The 19,401-nt window shown below is 41.4% G+C and overlaps 1 protein-coding gene across 2 annotated transcripts in view; it reads right to left on the reverse strand.

Annotated features, from left to right (window-relative positions):
• MYOM1 (myomesin 1) overlaps nucleotides 1-19,401 on the reverse strand; it is a 67,581-nt gene that overhangs the window by 21,813 nt on the left and 26,367 nt on the right. The window contains exons 9-21 of one of the 2 annotated variants that reach the window (XM_028737268.2): nucleotides 18,542-18,706; nucleotides 17,825-17,986; nucleotides 14,574-14,715; nucleotides 13,124-13,323; nucleotides 12,209-12,265; nucleotides 11,639-11,763; nucleotides 9,505-9,688; nucleotides 8,664-8,838; nucleotides 7,639-7,760; nucleotides 6,464-6,781; nucleotides 3,891-4,087; nucleotides 2,730-2,856; nucleotides 1,380-1,564 (exon numbers count right to left, since the gene is read on the reverse strand). In XM_028737268.2, coding sequence (XP_028593101.2) covers nucleotides 1,380-1,564; nucleotides 2,730-2,856; nucleotides 3,891-4,087; nucleotides 6,464-6,781; nucleotides 7,639-7,760; nucleotides 8,664-8,838; nucleotides 9,505-9,688; nucleotides 11,639-11,763; nucleotides 12,209-12,265; nucleotides 13,124-13,323; nucleotides 14,574-14,715; nucleotides 17,825-17,986; nucleotides 18,542-18,706 — 2,159 coding nt within the window. The remainder of the gene's footprint in view (nucleotides 1-1,379; nucleotides 1,565-2,729; nucleotides 2,857-3,890; nucleotides 4,088-6,463; nucleotides 6,782-7,638; nucleotides 7,761-8,663; nucleotides 8,839-9,504; nucleotides 9,689-11,638; nucleotides 11,764-12,208; nucleotides 12,266-13,123; nucleotides 13,324-14,573; nucleotides 14,716-17,824; nucleotides 17,987-18,541; nucleotides 18,707-19,401) is intronic. The other variant, XM_028737269.2, reaches the window with a different exon arrangement.

A 19,401-nucleotide genomic window follows, 5' to 3' on the forward strand; every position in this document is an offset into this window, starting at 1 on the left:
CCAACACCACAAATTTAATAAACTACTATGGAAATGTTTTCTAATAACGACACTAGCTTTTACATGAGCCTTTAGTTTCTGACCCTTTTTGTTCCCAGTGTAGAAGCTGGTTCTCTTCTTAATTTGTTTCTTACTCTGAAGCTATTTCCAACTCATAATGGACTCTATTCATTGACTTGTCTTGAATTTGTTACTTCCTTGATTGCCTATCAGTATATAGCTCCTCTCTTCTTCGTTCCCTAGATACCACTTCTTTAGGAGTGATCAGTGGCGTAGCGTGGGGGGTGCAGGGGGGGCCGGCCGCACCGGGCGCAACATCTGGGGGTTAGGGTTAGGGGGCGCAAATCCACGGGTTAGGGGTGCAAATTACTTGCCTTGCCCCGGGTTCTGACAACCCACGATACGCCACTGGGAGTGATTATAACTTCAACTTGTTCCAGCTGGGTGGGATAACATTGCTTTTGATAACATTGCTTTATTTGTTTGGTTCTCATAGTTCACTTTTTGTGCCATCTTCTACATTGCTTCATGTGCTAGAACAGCCCCTTTCACAGCATTATGGCAAGTCTCTTTTCCTTCTTTAAGGTCTTAGAGCTCTAACCTTTCCACAACACCTTAGCTTCACCCTTAATGCCCGCCCCCTACTCTTTATGAAAATCTTTCACTTCCCTTCTCTTTTTTCCTTATGCATTGACTAGCTTGGACATCCATTGGGCAGGCTTCGCTCATTTGTGATGCGAGTAGTAATCTATCAACTCCTGGATAGTCACAGGTTCCCCTTCCTCGATGCAGGAAATTATCCAGCCAAACCTAAGCATAGGTTTAAGTCCCTTTTGGGAGCCATTTCACAATATGTGTAATTCTCCCATTGAAACCAATGGGATTTAAAAGTGCTTAGCATTGGTTAGACTTTGCCCATCCTTGGAAAGGAATCAAGACTCTAAATGCAGATAATCCTATGTTTAGGACCAGTTCTGTGAAACTGTATATTCGACTGTTATAGAAATAGAAATCATAAATTTGTGGTAAAACAAGATGACATGGTGTGGTGTATATATAAAAAAGAGCCATCTTGTCATGTAGTTTCCAGCACATATCTGAACAGAATGCTCATGAGCTTGAGTGGCTCATTTGTTCAGCAAATATATGCAACCACTGAACACGTCATCCTATTTCCTTAACACTCTACTTCTATTTCTGATGTAGTGAATCAGATTTCCTCCCAGTGCAACTGCAGTCGATTTTTATGGGTGTGACTGAAGGCAAAACAGTTCCTAAGCAATCTAAAACCACAAGGAATTGCCAGAAAAATGAAATGTATAACAATTAGGGTTCAGTATCATTTATCATACAATTATTTGTTCCCTAAACTGGCTTACCTTGAAGAATTTGTTTGCAACAGCTTTCTCGTTCACACTCCTCCAATGCTCCTCTGGTGCATCTGTTTTTTTCATGTCAACATAAAAACCAGTTACAGGACTTCGGCCAATGTAAATTGGTGGTTTCCACAATATAACCAAAGAATCTTTCCTAACTTCACTGCATGACAAATCATGGGGTGGTCCTGGAAGATAAGCAAATGACAGAAGAATACCACTGAGGTCACAATAGTGATTAGCACATAATACAGAAGAAATAATAGCAACAACAACAACAACCTTTAATCAAATTGTGACCTAAACTTAGCTCATATTAAAGAAGAAAATGATGTCACCATGACTTTCATCTCTCTTTATCCATGCTACATCACCATGAAACAAGAGCATCCCATTTTGAATATTTGTACACTTCAATTTGCTTGGCAAATTTTGGAGAACCAAATGGGTGTTTATATTTAGAAGAGCCCTGTTTGTCATATTAAGGTCATATTAAAGGCTGTCCAGGCTCCTGGTTCAAAATCCAACAGTGGGTGCTCTGACTTTTGAGTAAGGAAAGATTTTTTTTAAGACAGATTAATGATACACACCCAGCAGCAACAGAAGAACTATTTCATTTACAGAACTCACAAGGTTAGCTGAGATGGACCCAATCTAGGAACAATGGCCAAGGAACTTGAGTTCAGGGTCAGTTACAAGAAGCTTAAGGCTGCAAGAGAGTGAGGTGTTCTAATAAGTTTTCCATGCCCACCAATACAACTTTGAAACTGAGGTGGGCATAGCCCTTGAGTGCCTGTTCCTACATCAGCAGCTAGCCTGCAAGCAGGTACATAGTCTATCTGGAAACATCTAATCCCTTCTCCTAAGGTGGCACCTGGTCCTGGGAGAGAGCATCGGACCCAGCTGCTTGGCTACTCTGATCTGCAACCCCAAGCCCTCCCCAAATTCCAACTATCTCTCTTCCAGGGGAGGGAGCTGGAAGTCCTATTTCCATAGGAGGGCCAGATAGGACTGGGAGAAGACTTGTTCTTGTCTTGCCCTTCCATTCATTCTCATCTTCCTCCAGAGCCTGCCATCCTGGGGCTGAACCTGATGGAACCAAGGAAACCATGACAAAGGCCCTGAAGATAGTAGGAGCTATCTTCAAAATCTAACAGCTTTTTAGAAAGTGTTTAGCACTCACAGAAGCATTTTTTCCCCTAACAGCAAGTAGCCTGTTAGGATCACACATAAATTGCTATCCCAGTTGGCATACTGTGTATTTCCTTCTTATCTTGTGGAAAGTTCAGTTTGGCATGTCAGATTGAAGAAGGCTACTCCTACCAACGCTAAAGACCCCTTACTGCTTCTAACCTGGAACAGCAATGGTCCATTCTTCACATTTGAAGGACTTGCTAGCTGGAGAAGGAGGGCCAAGGCCAGCTAGGTTAGCAGCAGCCACTTGAAACTGGTACGTCATATTTTCCTTCAAGTCATGGAGCTACATAGGGGGAGAAAAAGTTAATATGGCATGCAACATTTTAGTGAACAATTCATTAATCTTTAATGTTGCAAATGATACTTCAGATTGCCTTCATATATAGATATATCTATACACACACACACACACGCATACATAGATAGATAGATAGATAGATAGATAGATGATAGATAGATAGATAGATAGATAGATATAGATCAGGCATAGGCAAACTCGGCCCTCCAAATGTTTTGGGACTACAACTCCCATCATCCCTAGCTAACAGGACCAGTGGTCAGGGATGATGGTAAGTGTAGCCCCAAAACATATGGTGGGCCAAGTTTGCCTATGCCCGATATAGATATATAGACACACATATATAGAGCCATTTTATATGCCTGATTTAGAAATAGTCGTAACTTGCACCTTCAATCTGCATCAGGCTTAAGATCCTACAATGACACAAGTCAAGCAGCTTTCTGATGCTGTCAACCCATGCATTGCTTTTTAATTTTTACCTACAAAAGTATAGACTACACAGAAATAGAGAACATATCCAATACACTAATTATGTCTAATAACTGCAAACAAAGCTACATTAAGAGAAGAAAATATAACAGAATGAGTGCAATTAAAATAGCATGCAGAGCAAAATAAATCAATCAGATTATAGGTTTGGATCCGAAAATAAATTAACCTAAGGAGTTCATGTAAGGTAAGGTTATTGTCCCCTCTTTCTACCAGCGACCACCTGCACCACCAAAAAGCCTCTCCAAAGTAATAATAATAATAATAATAATAATAATAATAATAATAATAATAATAATAATAATTTATTATTTATACCCCGCCCATCTGGCTGGGCTTCCCCAGCCACTCTGGGTGGCTTCCAAAAGAATATTAAAATACTATAATACATCAAACATTAAAAGCTTCCCGAAAGTGTTTGGATGTGGGGCTCTTGAATAACATGGGAAGAATGGGCTTGGGGAGCAGGTAATGCCAAAAATCAGGCAGAAGTCTAGTGTCTAGCAGTAATAAAACCAATCTCTTACCCTGTATGCCCTCTCACTAACTGCCTTAATGTTAGCCTCTTTCCACTCTCCAGGTTTTCCACCAATCACTTCCCGGTAATTCACATAATAGCCAGTTATATCAACTCCACCGACAGTTTTCGGCTGTTTCCATCCAAGGACCATTGAGTCATGAACACTTTCAAGCACCGTGATGTCATATGGTGGAGATGGAGGAGCTGTTTTAGAGGGAATAGTTTATAGTTATGACAGAAGTTATAGAAAAGTTATGATAGAAGTTAGTCAAATCAAACATTTGTTTGGATTCAGATCTCTCCCAAACAAAATTCTAGCAGTCCACAGAAACACTTCCTGGATAATGAATACAGGCTTCCGAAATCCATGTTATGCAAGAGAAGAGACCTTTTGGAACTTGCTGTTTAGAAAAAAATGTGACCTAGGGTGAGTGTGACTTCAGCTCTTAAGAAATGATAAGTCTACTTCAAAACAATGAAAATGCGGAATGAAAACTATGATAGAATTGTGCTTTTAAAATGTTTAGAGATGTCAGTGATCTACATTCTTTTGCTAAATTCATTCCCGCTCCCTTCCAGGTTTAAAAATAAAAAAATGAAACCAACCCTCTTCATGTTTGATGGTATAATTGCACATCTTGGCATACCTACCTTACAGAAAGTATATGCACATCTTAAGACAGCAGACCAACTGAAGGATAACTGAAAATATTTGGAGCAATGCTTTTATATATGGTAAGAAAAAAATGAAGGAAATAACTTTCCAATCGCAACATTCACACGTGGTATCTTCTTCCTGTAACTGCAATGTCATGTTGATATAGACCTTACCTGTCACTGGTCATTATTAATTATGGTCAGATTTCACCTCTTGGGTTTTGTTATGGTGGGAATTCCACCATTCAATTGATTAATCTTTTTTGCAGAAGTTTATCATATCCCAACTTGATTTAATTAGAAAAAGGAACTTACTAAATTTCCAAAGGAATCTTTGCAATCAACTGTGTGGATTTTCACGAGATCTATGGGACAAGCTTTCCTTAAAGCCCATTTGTAAAAGAGAAATAAGAACCAGTAACCAGATGGAGCAAGGATTTTTCAACAGGTGCCTTGAGGTTATGTGAATTATCTGCTGCTGAGGTCCATCCCTCTGCTTACCTCTGTGACCTTCATTAAACAAAGAGGTTTGTTACTTTCAATTGGATTTAGAGGTTGAATTGAGGTTGTTGTTTTGGCCTTTTGGCTGGATTTCGAATTGTAGTCCTGGAGTGGTGTGTGTGTGTGTGTGTGTGTGTGTGTGTGTGTGTGTGTTGCAAGCTGTAATGAATCTAATGGGGGATAAGATGGGGAACGTTTTCCAATAAATAAGATTTAATTATGGCTCACTGAATTTACTGTTACCATAACACCTTTGTAGAAATGGTCCGTTACCCAGGTTCAGGTTAAGCTTATCCATATTCAGGTATGTGTGAACTGATGCATTAGCAACCATGCCTCAAAGCAAAGGCTTAAATTAGATGATCACAGGCCTATCTCAAATCTATTATTTTATAATCTACAGTATGCTGTATATAGTATTTTGCTGTTCTGTTTCATAGACTAGAATAGCAGACAGATCTTCACTATCTCCCTGGAGAGTGTAGATTCGCATCTTGCACTTAATTGTAAGCCACCTTCTGCCCATGCAGGTTTAAATGGAATGTGAACATTCTGCTTTCAGGATGTGAAAAACAAGTATGGAGGCTATCTGCTCTGCTGTCCTAGGTACTGCTTATACACTTAGATGCCTTTAGTATTTAACCTGATGGTTTCACGTGGACATTGTTTTTCTCTATTTGGTCAGATCCTCAATGGGAAGAAACAATCTGATCCTAAAAACTACTACTGCTCACCCCTCTCTGGTGGTTGCCAAGTCCCCTTTTTCCTATTTTTTTAAAAAAATCTTGTTTGTTTCTTTGCCTGTTCTTTCACTGGTTGCCTGCAATTTTGTCTGTGTTTTACTCATGGGTGGGTGTGTCAATTTATTGCATTTTTATGGGGTTCTGAACTTTTTTATTTTGTGAAATGGGTATTTTGCAGACTTTTAGATTGCCAAATGTGCCTCCAGGCCTCAAAAGACTGGCAAATTCCGATCTACTAGGTAACAAAAATGGTGATGATATACCAAACAATGATTGTGTGTCCAACTTGATCTTCCCTTTTTCACTTCCACTGTACCATGATTTTGCAAAAAATAAATACAAAGTGCTAAGAAAGCATAAATGTCACCAAGCTGATATTGATGTGGCATATGTATTTTTTTTTACAATTAATTAGAATAAACCTAAACAACACTAATCAATTAGCAAATGAATGCAACATGCAAGCTCGTTGTTAGATGCAACATACATATGTGCCATAGCTCTAATTGCCAGTATACATAATGATCTTTGATAGAGAGCAGAGCATTTATTAGATGGAGATGGTGGAAAATGTAGCATTGGCAAGGATGAGTTTTCGGAGCTTGGATGATCACAGATGATTAAGTGTCTGAAATGAAGGCACTAAATGATGAAAGCACCATATATGACCAACGCTCACCTATATCACCTTTCTTTTTCATTCTCTGCAGTGCTGAGCGGTCCTCGGGACGAGACTTACTTGCCTGCTTGGTAGCTGCTTTTTGTGGTGAAGGAGATGGAACTTTTTCACTCACTTTATTGTCTGTCGGACTCCTCTGCTTACCAGAGCTATCGGGCACTGTTTGCCTGTTAGGTTTAGCATTGCGTTTTAACAAAGCATCTGTGTCAAAGATAGGCTGGGAGGACTCATGCATGCCTTCCCAGTTGGCAGTGTGGTCTGTTAGTCCATCAGCTTTACCACTTAGTCCAGGACATACATCATGAAGCAATCCTCCCCCTAAAATTGCCAGAAAACAACAAAGACATTGGAAATTAGAGTCCATTCATTCCCAGTTCTCCATTATTCAAATGAATGAAGAAATGGACACAAAGCATGACAGAGACAGGACATTCAAAAGATACACTCACAGACAATACACTGTATGGTTTGATTTATATGAAATTGTCATCAGCATATAATACCATACATCTCAGCAGTTAATACTTGCATGCTGTTAAGATTCTTCTGAATGTTAGACTGAACAATGTCCATTATATTGAAAGTACTACATTAATGCTCAACTATTTGGAGGGATATATGATCTGTTAAAGAAACCTCAGAAGCATGTTACACAGATGATCTCTGAAGTTGCAAAGTTCTTCAATTAATAGGATTATTAATGCACGGATCATTCCAAATATCTCAACAGTAAAATACAATGTAAATAAGAAGACTTTGGAACATGAAGACATAAAAATCATTGTTTTATTGGAAACAAGCAATGAAGCAAATTAGGCATGGAAATTAACAAGCATACTTTTGCAAGCTAGGGCATGTTAGAGGTGAAATATATACCACTGCATGGAATCAGACTGCCAGGTCATTTGAGAGAATGATGTGAGGTGAACTTATTTTCTATACAGAGTTACAGGGAACACACCCAAGGAAGTCTGGGATGGTGAAGGTGAGAAGTCTACAAGTGCATGGTGACTGGATGATGACTGTGAAATGATGAAAGTGAAATACAAAATATTACCAATGCATAATCAATGTGCACAAACAGTACTGCAAATAAATATTATTAATTGCACCCCTTTCTTTAATACTCGTAATGCTGTTTTCCACTTCTGGTATAGGAACGAGAGGTCACTTACCAATAGCTGCCTTGACTTCAATGGCTTCTGACTCCTGCGAATACTCACTGAGTCCTGCTGCATTAACAGCTCTGACACGGAAAGTGTAGTGATCCCCAGTAGTAAGTCCATGGCAAGTAAATCTAAAGTAAAACACCACAAATGACTGCGCCATCAGATTTCAGATTTTGCAAACAATTGAGCCCTTCTATGAAATGCTGCATTTGGACCTCACTCTTTAAAAGTTCCAAGAACCCAAGGTATGGACTATGAAAGATATCTCAGAGGGGGTAGCACTGTATTACTGGATTCTGGTGCAGTTTTCATAAGCAAGCATTTCGGCAGGACTATGTATTTAGAAACACAATTAAGGGAGGGCAGGAAAAACAATCCCAGCTTGTGTTTCAGATTACTTGCAATTATTCCTTGTATTTATTCCTTTATTTTTTGCTAACTCAATGCTTCTACCTACTGCAAGGGAAATATTCTAAACATGAAATGGGCCTATGCATTATGTATACCAAGGACACAGATCCTATAACTGTAAACTGTGTTTGGATAACATTGCTATTGTTATTATGAGGTGTGTTTTTTTAAGAAGCAGGGGAAATGCTCTTAAAATAGACTCCCTTTTGGCAATCCCATCTTCAATACAGCCTTACAGAGATTGTTGTCCCTGCAAAAGTGAAATCACAAATGGTGCCCCTGTATATTCTTCTCTAAAAATAAAACATATTTCTCTGGATGAGATATTATAACAACTATTGGGCAAAATCCAAGAGTGTCCGTCCTTCAGCAGATGTCCTCTTTTGCAACAATAGCCTTATTATAATTATTCACTTTGTGCCAGCAAATAAGTGATTAGAATTGGAAATGCCAGTTGCTGCAGAAGCATAATATCACAAACCACAACGTTATTCCAAACACATTAATTTGAAGTTGAGGAAAGGTTTTCTTTAACTCTGAAGTATTTTTAAAAACCTGGCAAGCTGTCTTTTAGCACATAAAAAAGTTCAAGCTTCCCATCCAACCATTAATCTACTTACCTTGTGCCTTTCACAGGATTATTGTTGCATGGTTCCCAGTGACCAGATCCGACTTTGCTTGCTTCTACGTAATATCCAATCAACTCTTTTGCATCTTTGGATTCTGTCCAAGTGACAACTACTGAGGTGTCTGTATTTCTGACAGGTACAAGATGGCTAGGAGGACTAGGAATATCTAGAGACAAAGTATAAAAGTACCAAAACAAGTTAATGGTCACCATTGTTGACATTAATACACCGGATACCTACATTTCTGTTACTTGTAATGCTGCTAAATGTAATGCTGAAATCTATCAAGTGGCTAATAATTAGAGGAAAATGTGAGCAGATCACATCTTTTGTGTACAGGTACCTCGATTCTTATGCTTATTTTAATTACATGATAGCAGCTTTGCATGGGTGTGTGCATGCATGAATAAATAAATAAATAGTGAAGGAAATCCACCATCCATTTATTTATTCCCCCCAACCCCATACACCAATCTGCAGGCTTATCTGTTGGCTTTGGAAAGGCGGTGCGAGGGCTCTGGTAGGGTCCCAGAGCCCTCCTTCTACCTTCCCAAAGCTGGGGAAACACTTACTGGGCTTAGAGAAGGAGAAAGGAGGGCTACAGGACCTTGCCAAAGTTGGGCAAGCAACCCTCCACCTTGACTACGTTAGGAGAGATACTGCAGTGAAACAGCATTGATCACAAAGTGTGGGTTGAACTGAAGGCAATGTGAAAAAATGGAAACACATATAAAAGCCAACACACTCCCATTCAAGGGAGAAAAAGAAACAAGTTCATAAAAATACTGAGGCATCTAAACTTGATCCACAGTGGCCTGCCCTGTACACTTACCAAGTTTGTCACGAACCACGGTGGCTTCAGTGGCTTCTGAGGGCTCACCAATTCCAGCTGAATTACAGCAACGGACACGGAACTGGTAGGACTTCCCTTCAGCTAAGTCAAAAAGTGCAAAGCGAGGGGACTTGACAGGTATCTCTGTGTTCACTCTCTGCCAGTTTTCGGTTCCTGCAACACACTGAAATGGGAAGTTCAGAATTGGACAAAATCAGTATCTTACAAGAAACTTTGCAGCTGTCCAGCAGAAAGTAACAAATTATTCACATTCTTACAGGGATTCATTGTGCTTCATCATTGAGTTGGAACACACTTTTCGTGGTGGGAGACTTGCAGCTAATGGAAAGCAGATTTGCCAGCTGCAGCAGAAATGATCAGATGCTTTGTGGATAATATTCTCATATCCAACTTTGTCTTAGAGACTAACTATAACCTATTTTGAGGTAATAAAGCATGTGCATTTGGTGGACAATTTTTTTTACATTTGGCTGAAGATGAGCAGTGGAATTACACCACAGTAATTTTGTTTGGGGGGGGAAAGATGCAAAACAAAAACAAAAAAACCCCACTGGCTTCCATCCTAGAAACAAATCTTCTGTGAGCAGATCAAGGAAAGCTCGGCAATCTTCAGAAGTGGGTTTGGGGGACAGTAGGAGACAGTGGGAAAGTCCACTGCTGCATGCTTCCTTCTGGGCGCAGTTCTCAGGATCCAACTCATTAAGCATTAGAAAATACATCTCGGGGGCGGGGTTTAAAAGTCAGTGAGGCGTAATGGTTAGAGTGTTGGACTAGGACCTGGGAGACCAGGGTTTGAAACCCCACTCAGCCATGAAGCTCACAGAGTGATCTTGGGCCAGTCACCATCTCTTAGCTTAACCTACCTCACAGGGTTGTTGTGAGGATGAAACCGGGAGGACGAGGACGAGAACCACGCACCCCACCTTAAAATCATTGGAAGATCAAAGGTGGTATATAAATGTAATAAATAAATAAAAACTTGGAGAACAAGTTTTTAATCCTGATATGACTTCTGAGTTAGGCTCCCCATCTTTAGGAGAGGTTTGGGGTGGGAATCACCATCAGCCCCAGAGGTCCTTACTAACTTGGACACACCAGTGCAAGAGGAGCCCATTATGCCAGTGCTACTTCATTCTGTGGAGCTGGAGTTGCCATCCTCTGACAGCAAGGACTCCAGTGCAGAAGCCTTAGTGGAGCTATGGCCTCTCCAAAACTGTGTTGAAGCCAATGACTCTTAAAGCAGGCTAGGTAAAGGGACCCCTGACTATCAGGTCCAGTCGTGGCTGACTCTGGGGTTGCGTTGCTCATCTTGCTTTATTGGCCAAGGGAGCCGGCGTACAGCTTCCGGGTCATGTGGCCAGCATGACTAAGCCACTTCTGACAAACCAGAGCAGCGCACAAAAACACCATTTACCTTCCTGCTGGAGCGGTACCTATTTATCTACTTACACTTTAACGTGCTTTCGAACTGCTAGGTTGGCAGGAGCAGGGACCGAGCAACGGGAGCTCACCCCGTCGTGGGGATTTGAACCGCCAACCTTCTGATCGGCAAGTCCTAGGCTCTGTGGTTTAACCCACAGCGCTACCCAACCCCTTTAAAGCAGGCTAGGTCCCCTTAAATGAACATACCCATTCCCAACTATGCTACTAATCAGTTTGTGTGAGCACAGACGGCTGCTCTTATTCTTAGACAGGATTCTAGTTAAGACTGAATCTATTTCTATACTGCATTAAGAAAAGGAGTTCATGACAAAAGGACTTGACCTACTTGTGAGCTTCCCACAGGGATTTGGTTGGCTAACAGAATGTTAAACTAGACGAGCCTTTGGCTTGAACCAGCAGGTCTCTTCTCATGTTCTTATGAGGAAAAGAAATGGCAAACCCTTCTCAAAAATATGTTTCTGCTACCTATTCAATATTTTCCTTTCAGTTTGATTCTCTCCCCCCCCCCCGGCCCCCAATCTTAACACTGGTTGGAGATTTTTGCCTTTGATGTGGAGTGGAAAAAATCAAAAAAAGAAAAAGGTACCAGCCTGCTGTTCTTCGTCTGAGGATAAAATGTGGCTTGTGGGGAAATAAATGAGAAAACTATGCTCTGGCACTGTAGTTTTACCTTTTCAACGAAGTACATGACACCCTCATGGCCCCGCTCAAATGGAGGTTTCCAACCGAGCACAATATAGTTCTTTGTGGCTTCTGTAACATGAAGGTCTAAAGGTGGTCCAGGAACAATGCCCTCTGTATAAAAGAGTGAAGAAAGAAAGGCCTTTATATATTTAATGCCATAAATTGAAACTACCACAGAGGAGCAGAGCAGGCAGTCTGCAAAACTATTGATGCAGCTCGTTTCTGTGAGATCAAGCAATTTGAGGCCAGAGATTTAGACACTTTATTTCTCTCAAGAATATAGATTTAAAAGGAATTTTCAACCCAACACAATTTCCACAGATGTGCTTTGTTCATATAGGTGGGCACAATTTGTTGCAAAATTCAATATTCCTCGTTATTTTAAATTTCGGGGGAATTATCAGCTGCCTCACAGAATTAGTTTGTAGGAAAGTTTTCTTGAGGGAAGTCGTGGCAAAAAAAAAAGATTGCAACCAGTTTAAAATCCGCAATCCAGACATGTTCTAAAAGCTAAATAGAATTCAGATCATCCTCCTTTCAAAGGGATTTTGCTCACCTGTAGGTTCCTCCTCAGTGACAATAATCTGTCCAGTCCAGGGGGCAGAGGGATGACCTGAAACAAAGTCAGAGCATGACAGCACCATTTCATTAAGTAAGAGAATGTATTAATCATTTCTAGTTGCTGGCAGAGAGCCTGCCTCAAACACAGTGCATCAACATTCTGGCTACAGTGGTTACTGAACTAAGTTGAAGCTTTGTAGCTGTAGATCTGGAAACAAACTAATTCAATATATGTTTGAACCAGGCTTAAATATATTCCTATAGTATGAAGAATCGATCCTCTCCAATGCAACATGATTGAAAAGAGAGCTTAAAAAGTCACACAACTATATATAGCAGGTATTCCTTGGTATCTTGAAACGCATGAGAACTGAAAGAGAATACTTCAACACCATCCCAGCCATGGCCAGCCAAAAATGTTGAAGTGGGTGCATTTTAGATTAGAGCTCTGGTGTGGGATGAACCCTTGGCAGCATAAAGAATTATTCAGATAAACTTCAGTATGTATCGAGGTTAAAAAGCTTCCTTTGACTATGAAGGCAAGATACCGACAAGTCTATCTGAAGCAAGAACATTTAAAGGACTGGATAAAAACATTATGCATGTTAGAACATAGGGCTGCCATTCAAAATGTGGCCTCTGTTGTGGTAAAATTATCTACCACAGCTTGTTTCTGGAGAGTGTGTTCCAGGGCTGGTCCTGATGCTGAGTATATCAGATAGATAAGTGGGGATGCGAAAGAAATGCTGGGAGAAATATGGAAGAGTTTGGTCTTGGCAAATCCTAATTTGCATGATGCAGAGTTTGCTTTACTCTTGCTCCCTCTAGTGGAAGGACTCTTTGGTCACAACCTCCACAAATTCAAAATTTTCAACCTCTTGATGGGATTCGTTATTAGGAAGACTCTTACTTCTAAGTCTGGCCCTATCAGCAGGATCCAGGGCTGCTACAGGCTCTGAAATCCGGGATGGAATGCTCACGCCAGCATTATTCACAGCTCGGACTCGGAATATGTAGGAGCGCCCTTCTATTAAACCTGTGACTGGGAAGCGAGCAAACTTCACTGGTGTCTCATTGCACTGGGCCCAGTGGGTAGTGCCAACTTCACATCTGAAAAACAAAAACAGAACTGTTTTCAATGACAAAGAGAAGTTACAAAGCTATTCCAGAATCTCTCCAAATACTTGCTCATGTAATGCTGGCTTGAATATATATATATATATATATATATATATATATATATATATATATGCGCGCTCTTGGGTGGGTGGCGGGGGGGAATATAGAAATAAACTGGAACTCAATTACTTTGTGTGGATGCTGACATTTCACTCTCCTTGCAGCCTTTTCAGGAAGTAAAAAGAAAAGAGCAAACATTTCCTTAAAACAACACCGTCAGCTAAGAACACCCAAATGCACACTAAACATGGGGAGGGGGTTCCATTGTCCCAGGTGCTGTTTGGTCTCTCTTTCCTCTTGATCAGGGGTAATGTCAGTTCACTTACTGAGTCACCCCAGTCTTTCCCTGTAGACAAATGTGTATCAAAATGTCAGGTGTGCATAGCAAACTGTATTGCATGATGTGGCCTTTATTCCCCTAGATGACCTAAGTAGAATTTTAATCCCAAAGGATTATAAATACAGCGGTACCTCGGAAGTTGAACGGAATCCGTTCCAGAAGTCCGTTTGACTTCCAAAATGTTCAGAAACCAAGGCACAGCTTCTGATTGGCTGCAGGAAGCTCCTGCAGCCAACTGGAAGCTGTGTCAGCCGTGTCGGATATTTGGGTTCCAAAGAATGTTCACAAACTGGAACACTCACTTCCAGGTTTGCGGTGTTCAGGAGCCAAAACTTTTGAGTCGCAAGGTTCATCACCCTGAACACCTTCTTCTCCACATGTTCACAATGCATTGAGGAAAAAGTAAGACACTGCCATGGGCACTAGCCTAGGTTTCTGCACGTATAGACAAAGTTCTGAGAAGAGGCACCTATCTAGATATAGCTCATCGTGCATTCAGACATTCAGGTGTACATGAAGAAGTCAGGGATAGCGCCAGCAGGGCACATGAGATATGGCAACATCATGGTGATCCACATTCCATACAGCAAATAGATGGAGGAAGAAGGTATGGAAAGGGGCTATGGTTAGGTATGAAGTAATTCATTTGCACTGTTTACTAACATGTCTCAGCAGCATTTGCTAACCCACATTCTTGACCGTATTAACTTGCCTCCGTAAGAAAAAGGAGACATAAAATAGCAAATTAATAATGCAGAAGGTGCATTGATCTTTTCCAAAAGCAAGAGATCTTTATGGTCCCAGAGATCAGAAGTAATTTCATTCTGGCACAAATACTGACTTATCTATGAAGTATCCCAAGATGGGACTTCCTCCATCAACAGCTGGTTGTTTCCAGGAGATGATGACATAATCCTTGTTAGCATCCAAACACTTCACATCCAGAGGAGAACCAGGAGCTCCTGGTATGTCGGCATCAGCATCTATATAGATGAAGGCATGCATTTTTAAAATAACAATTGAAAGCTATTGTTCAAAGGCACAATGTGTCTCTGCTTGCATCAGAAGTGGAAGTTTTAGAGCACAGTTCTAAATCTTCCCTAATTTAGGTCTGTGATGGAGGTTAGGCTGATTTAGACGATGGGGATTCACCTAACAAGTCTTGTCAGTGAAATCCCTATGCAATCCCTATCCTCTACTTGCACAATGGGGATTTCCCCCCTTTCCTCTCCTCATAGCCCCAAAATTGACTGGGCAGGTGAGAGAACCCCCAGAACAACATGCAAGGAAAGGGGGTATAATTCCATCTTGCAAGCTGAAATGCTTGTGCTTATGAAATGTTTGACATAGTGTGACACAGAATTTCTCCCATAATGACCCAGTGACTGACTTGACATTTGGACCTGGTTCCATGGTTCTAGCCTGGTACTCTAACCGCTCACTGGCTTTCACATGTTCCTTTTAATTATTTTAAATTAGACCCTGGATTGTATCCCCTTTCCTTTTAGAAAATGAATCACAGAATTTTGTAATTACAAGGTCTATTACAAGCTTATTCGGAGGATTATTCTACGGTGGAATGAGCTATATGTGTAAGCCACACTTATCTAGAATTTTAGAAGCCAAACAACATAGGAGACAAAATTGTTTTCAGAACTTCATTCTCATTTGCAGCTTAATACACATTTTATGAAACTCTCTGCAGTGGCGGACTTTGGGCTCTTAAATTTCTGCGGCACCCTATGTGACGCTAAAATCCAGTGCCTTCCCACCTCTCTCCCTCCATTCTACAGCCTTGTTGTGGAGCCCCCCTGCAGCACAGCTGAACTGGTTGCAGTACCTTAAAACTACCTCTGCTCTGTGGCCTTTTACAAGCTTGTAAAAGGGGAGAATTCCACTATCTTTCCAAGAATTATGTACGAAGAGAATTCAGTTATTTCAATACACACACACACCCCGCAACTACTATGGACATTTCTCTATTTCCAGTAAAAATGGATTTGTAAACAACCCCACATCCTACACTTACCTGGGAACAAGTCCCACTGGAAGCCTATAGGGCTTAATTCTAAGAAGATGTACATAGCAGTGGACTCCAAATCAATTTTGATTGATGGGGAAACTCAAAAGTACCCACTGGAAGTTAAACTTTCCAGGGTGCTCTAGGATCACATTGCTTAATAATGTGAAAGGAAAACATTTTAAAGATCTAGCATAGTCCTTACATGAAATGAATAGCCGCTTGCCAGCATAAATATTTCAGCTGATTCAGCAGCTCCACTTTTTTTGTGAACTCCCCAATGACCACAGCCCCTGGAGGCTTCCTATAATTTGTTACCTAGTACCGTTTGCTCATGTTCTGTAAGAGGGCTGTTAGCCGCATTTCCCTAGGTTCTGCTGAACAGGGCAAACTGGCGCCATTCTGGGCTTGGCCATAGAGCCAAGAATGTGAAGAGCCTCTAGGGTCCGCATTGCTCTCTTCAGCTGCCTTCAGCAGCTGAGACTGATATAGAGTCACTGCATGAACCAGTGAAATGTGATCACACAAACACTTGTTCATGAGGCATTCATTCAAGCACTCGTTAAAGGGACACTCCCTCCAGGAGAAACTGTCTTCATTGTGCAAAAGTTTAACACAAACCAAATCAAATGAAGTAAAACAAATTAAAAGGTAGCACGCAGTGAATGTTCACTCAGAAGTAAGCCCCACTTCTTAAATCCTTTAAACAGGCCTTGATCCCAAGTCTGTGCCCATAGGAATACGGCCACAATTTAAAATGTTGATTTAAAACAAATTCTGCAGTTTGCTTGTGTAATAAATAATTCCACATAGACTCTGGTGTACCCGATCCCATCATGGGTACCGCCTGTCAAAGAACACAGCCATATGTTTGTCTCAGCATGACAATAATGCAGTGGTGCAAGGGGAAATATGTGAGTGGAACAGGTGCTATCCTTTCCCCTCTCACTACTTTGCCCTAAGCTGTTCACTGTTTTACCATTTTAAGCCAGTACTGTACAGCCATCCCTCATTACAGGGATACAGGGGCGGAAGGGCTGTACCCCTTAAATGCACAGGAGATTTTCCATGTTGAAGCCCAAGACTCTGGGCCAATCTAGAAGATTGTTACTGATATTTCTATTTTTAGTAAAAAGTAGCCGCAGCCTCAAACCTGTATGTTTTCATCTGCCAAGCAAACAAAACGTTTGGGTGGAAAACAATAAATCAATAAAAATGAAACAGGGGAAGGTTTAACATCCCCCACTCCTCTCTGTTTCAGTACTCTTTTTCTGTTCAAATTTGGAGGGCTCCCCCTGAGCAGTTTTAACTGAAAGCAATGGGAGTTCCAATCATGGGTCTCCTGTGGCTCATGCAGTTTGGCCCTAGAACTGGAACATTGAAGTGTCTTCCGCTAAACTCTCACACTAGCCCCCCCTGCGCTCTCATCTAAAACTACTGCTGCAGTTCAGGGATCAAGCAAACACTGCAAGGATCTTAAAAGAACAATTCCATAGCCCCCTTTTCTTTTTCCTGGCAAATATACTCTGTTCCCTTTACCCGCCCAATTGCAATTTCTCTTTTCCCCCCTTTTTGGCAAGGCAAACTGAATAGGGAGTTAAATTTTGCTTTAAATTCTGCCAGCTGAGTCAAGAGCTGCACTGAATTTCTAGAATGCTTGTCCTTTGCACCTTTATTTATAAACAAAGGAAAGCGAACTCATGTACCAAATGCCAGCTTTTGACCTCTGTGCTGCAACTTCCCTCCATTCCACTGCTCAAATACCTTTTTATTTTAAAACCAGAGATGTTTTCGCCCCACAGAAATAAAACAAAGTTCTTTTCCAAGAGCTAATGAGAGAGCAAGCTCATGTGGTGAGCCATATAACTCTTCTGAGACAGCACTGAGGAGCTTCTAACACTGTCTGTTTTATTTAACTTTTTACATGGACTCCTAGAACTTACCACATAATTCTGATTTATGCCGAGGATTCTTAATTACATGAAGGTATTCTGTGTATGCATGTCATTAAACGCTCTCTATCACTACTACCACCAGCACCATGAACACACTTTGGCATCACTACAACTTACCTCGAACAAAAACATAAGCACTGTACTGATCATAATAGTCCCCCATCACCACACGGAGGGTGTAAAGGCCTTCATCCTCTTTGTTGGCATGAGTCAGGGTCAACGTAGCTCTTTCTCCACTCCAATGCGTCTGGACCCATTTGGACGGAGAAATTAGGACTCCTACAAGTTGAAAAAGATGAAACAACAGAATCTATTGGGTTGTGGCGCTCATCTCACTTCAGGCCGAGGGAGCTGGCGTTTCTCCACAGACAGCTTTCTGGGTCACGTGGACAGCATGACTAAATTGCTTCTGGTGCAACGGAACACTGTGATGGAAGCCAGAGCGCACGGAAACACCATTTACTTTCCCACCACAGTGGTACCTATTTATCTACTTGCACAGGTGTGCTTTTGAACTGCTAGGTTGGCAGAGGCTGGGACAGAGTAACGGGAGCTCACTCTGTCATGCAGATTCGAACTGCCGACTTTCTGATCAGCAAGCCCAAGAGGCTCAGTGGTTTACACCACAGTGCCACCTGTGTCCCCAAATTGATGGTAGTGTTGTGGAGTCAGAGTCGGCGGCACCGTCTGTGATATAATGAGTACTCTGAGTGTAGGATTCCACTATATCTCTTTTTTTAGTTTCTTTCTACAAAGCAGGGCCACAGAAACCTCCTGTGCAAGCATAGCCTAAGTCAAATAACAAACAAGTTTCATCTTGCCATGCATACTTACCATTCCTATACCACTGGATTTCCGGCTGGAACCGTTTAATGTCGGGGTGAATGATAACTGAGCAGCCCAGACTCATTGTTTCACCTTCTCTTCCAAAGGAAACCTCAAATGTATCTATAAAGTGGATCTCAAACTTGGAGGCATAGCCATGTGGAGTAACACCAACTGTGAGGAGGAGGAGGAGGAGAAGAAGAAGAAGAAATGTGCTTATTCTCCAGCCAAAGAGGATCGTAGCACAAAGCAGAAAGTGCGGCCTCTAATCAACACTGCTAGAACAACCATACCTGAACTTTGTGAATACTTCTTTGATTCCATCGAACAAGCACTACTGAACTGCCCAAAGACAGCATCAAAACAAGGTAGAACTACATCAAAGAGGCAACCTACAACACAACTATGTCCTCATTCGGCAAAAGAGAGCAGCAGCTCTCCGAATGGTTTGAGGCCATATTAAGGACATGAAACCTGTTGCTTCTGTAAAGCGTGAGGCTCTTGTGAACTACGAGCAGGCGCCCTGCTGCACTAAGAAAGGCAAGGAGTGTTGCCCAGCAGATTGCCAGACAATGTGCCAATGACTACTGGCTGAAGCTGTGTCAGAGCATTCAACTCAAAACTCGCAACATGTACAAAGGCATGAAGACAGCCTTTGGACCAACAGTCAGGAAAACTGCACTGCTGAAAACCTTGTCTGGAGAGATCATCACAGACTGCAGCAAGCAGATGAGGCAATGGGCAACATACTATCAATAACACAACAATTGACAGCAGCAAGACTCTGCCTGTCTTGGAAGAGCTGGGTGTCCTTCCTTTTCTTGACAAGCTGAAGAATGCCATCAACTCTCAGACATGTGGTAAAGCCA

The sequence above is a fragment of the Podarcis muralis genome, chromosome 8 (assembly GCF_964188315.1).
Source record: "Podarcis muralis chromosome 8, rPodMur119.hap1.1, whole genome shotgun sequence".
In the NCBI taxonomy this organism is placed as follows: domain Eukaryota; kingdom Metazoa; phylum Chordata; class Lepidosauria; order Squamata; family Lacertidae; genus Podarcis; species Podarcis muralis.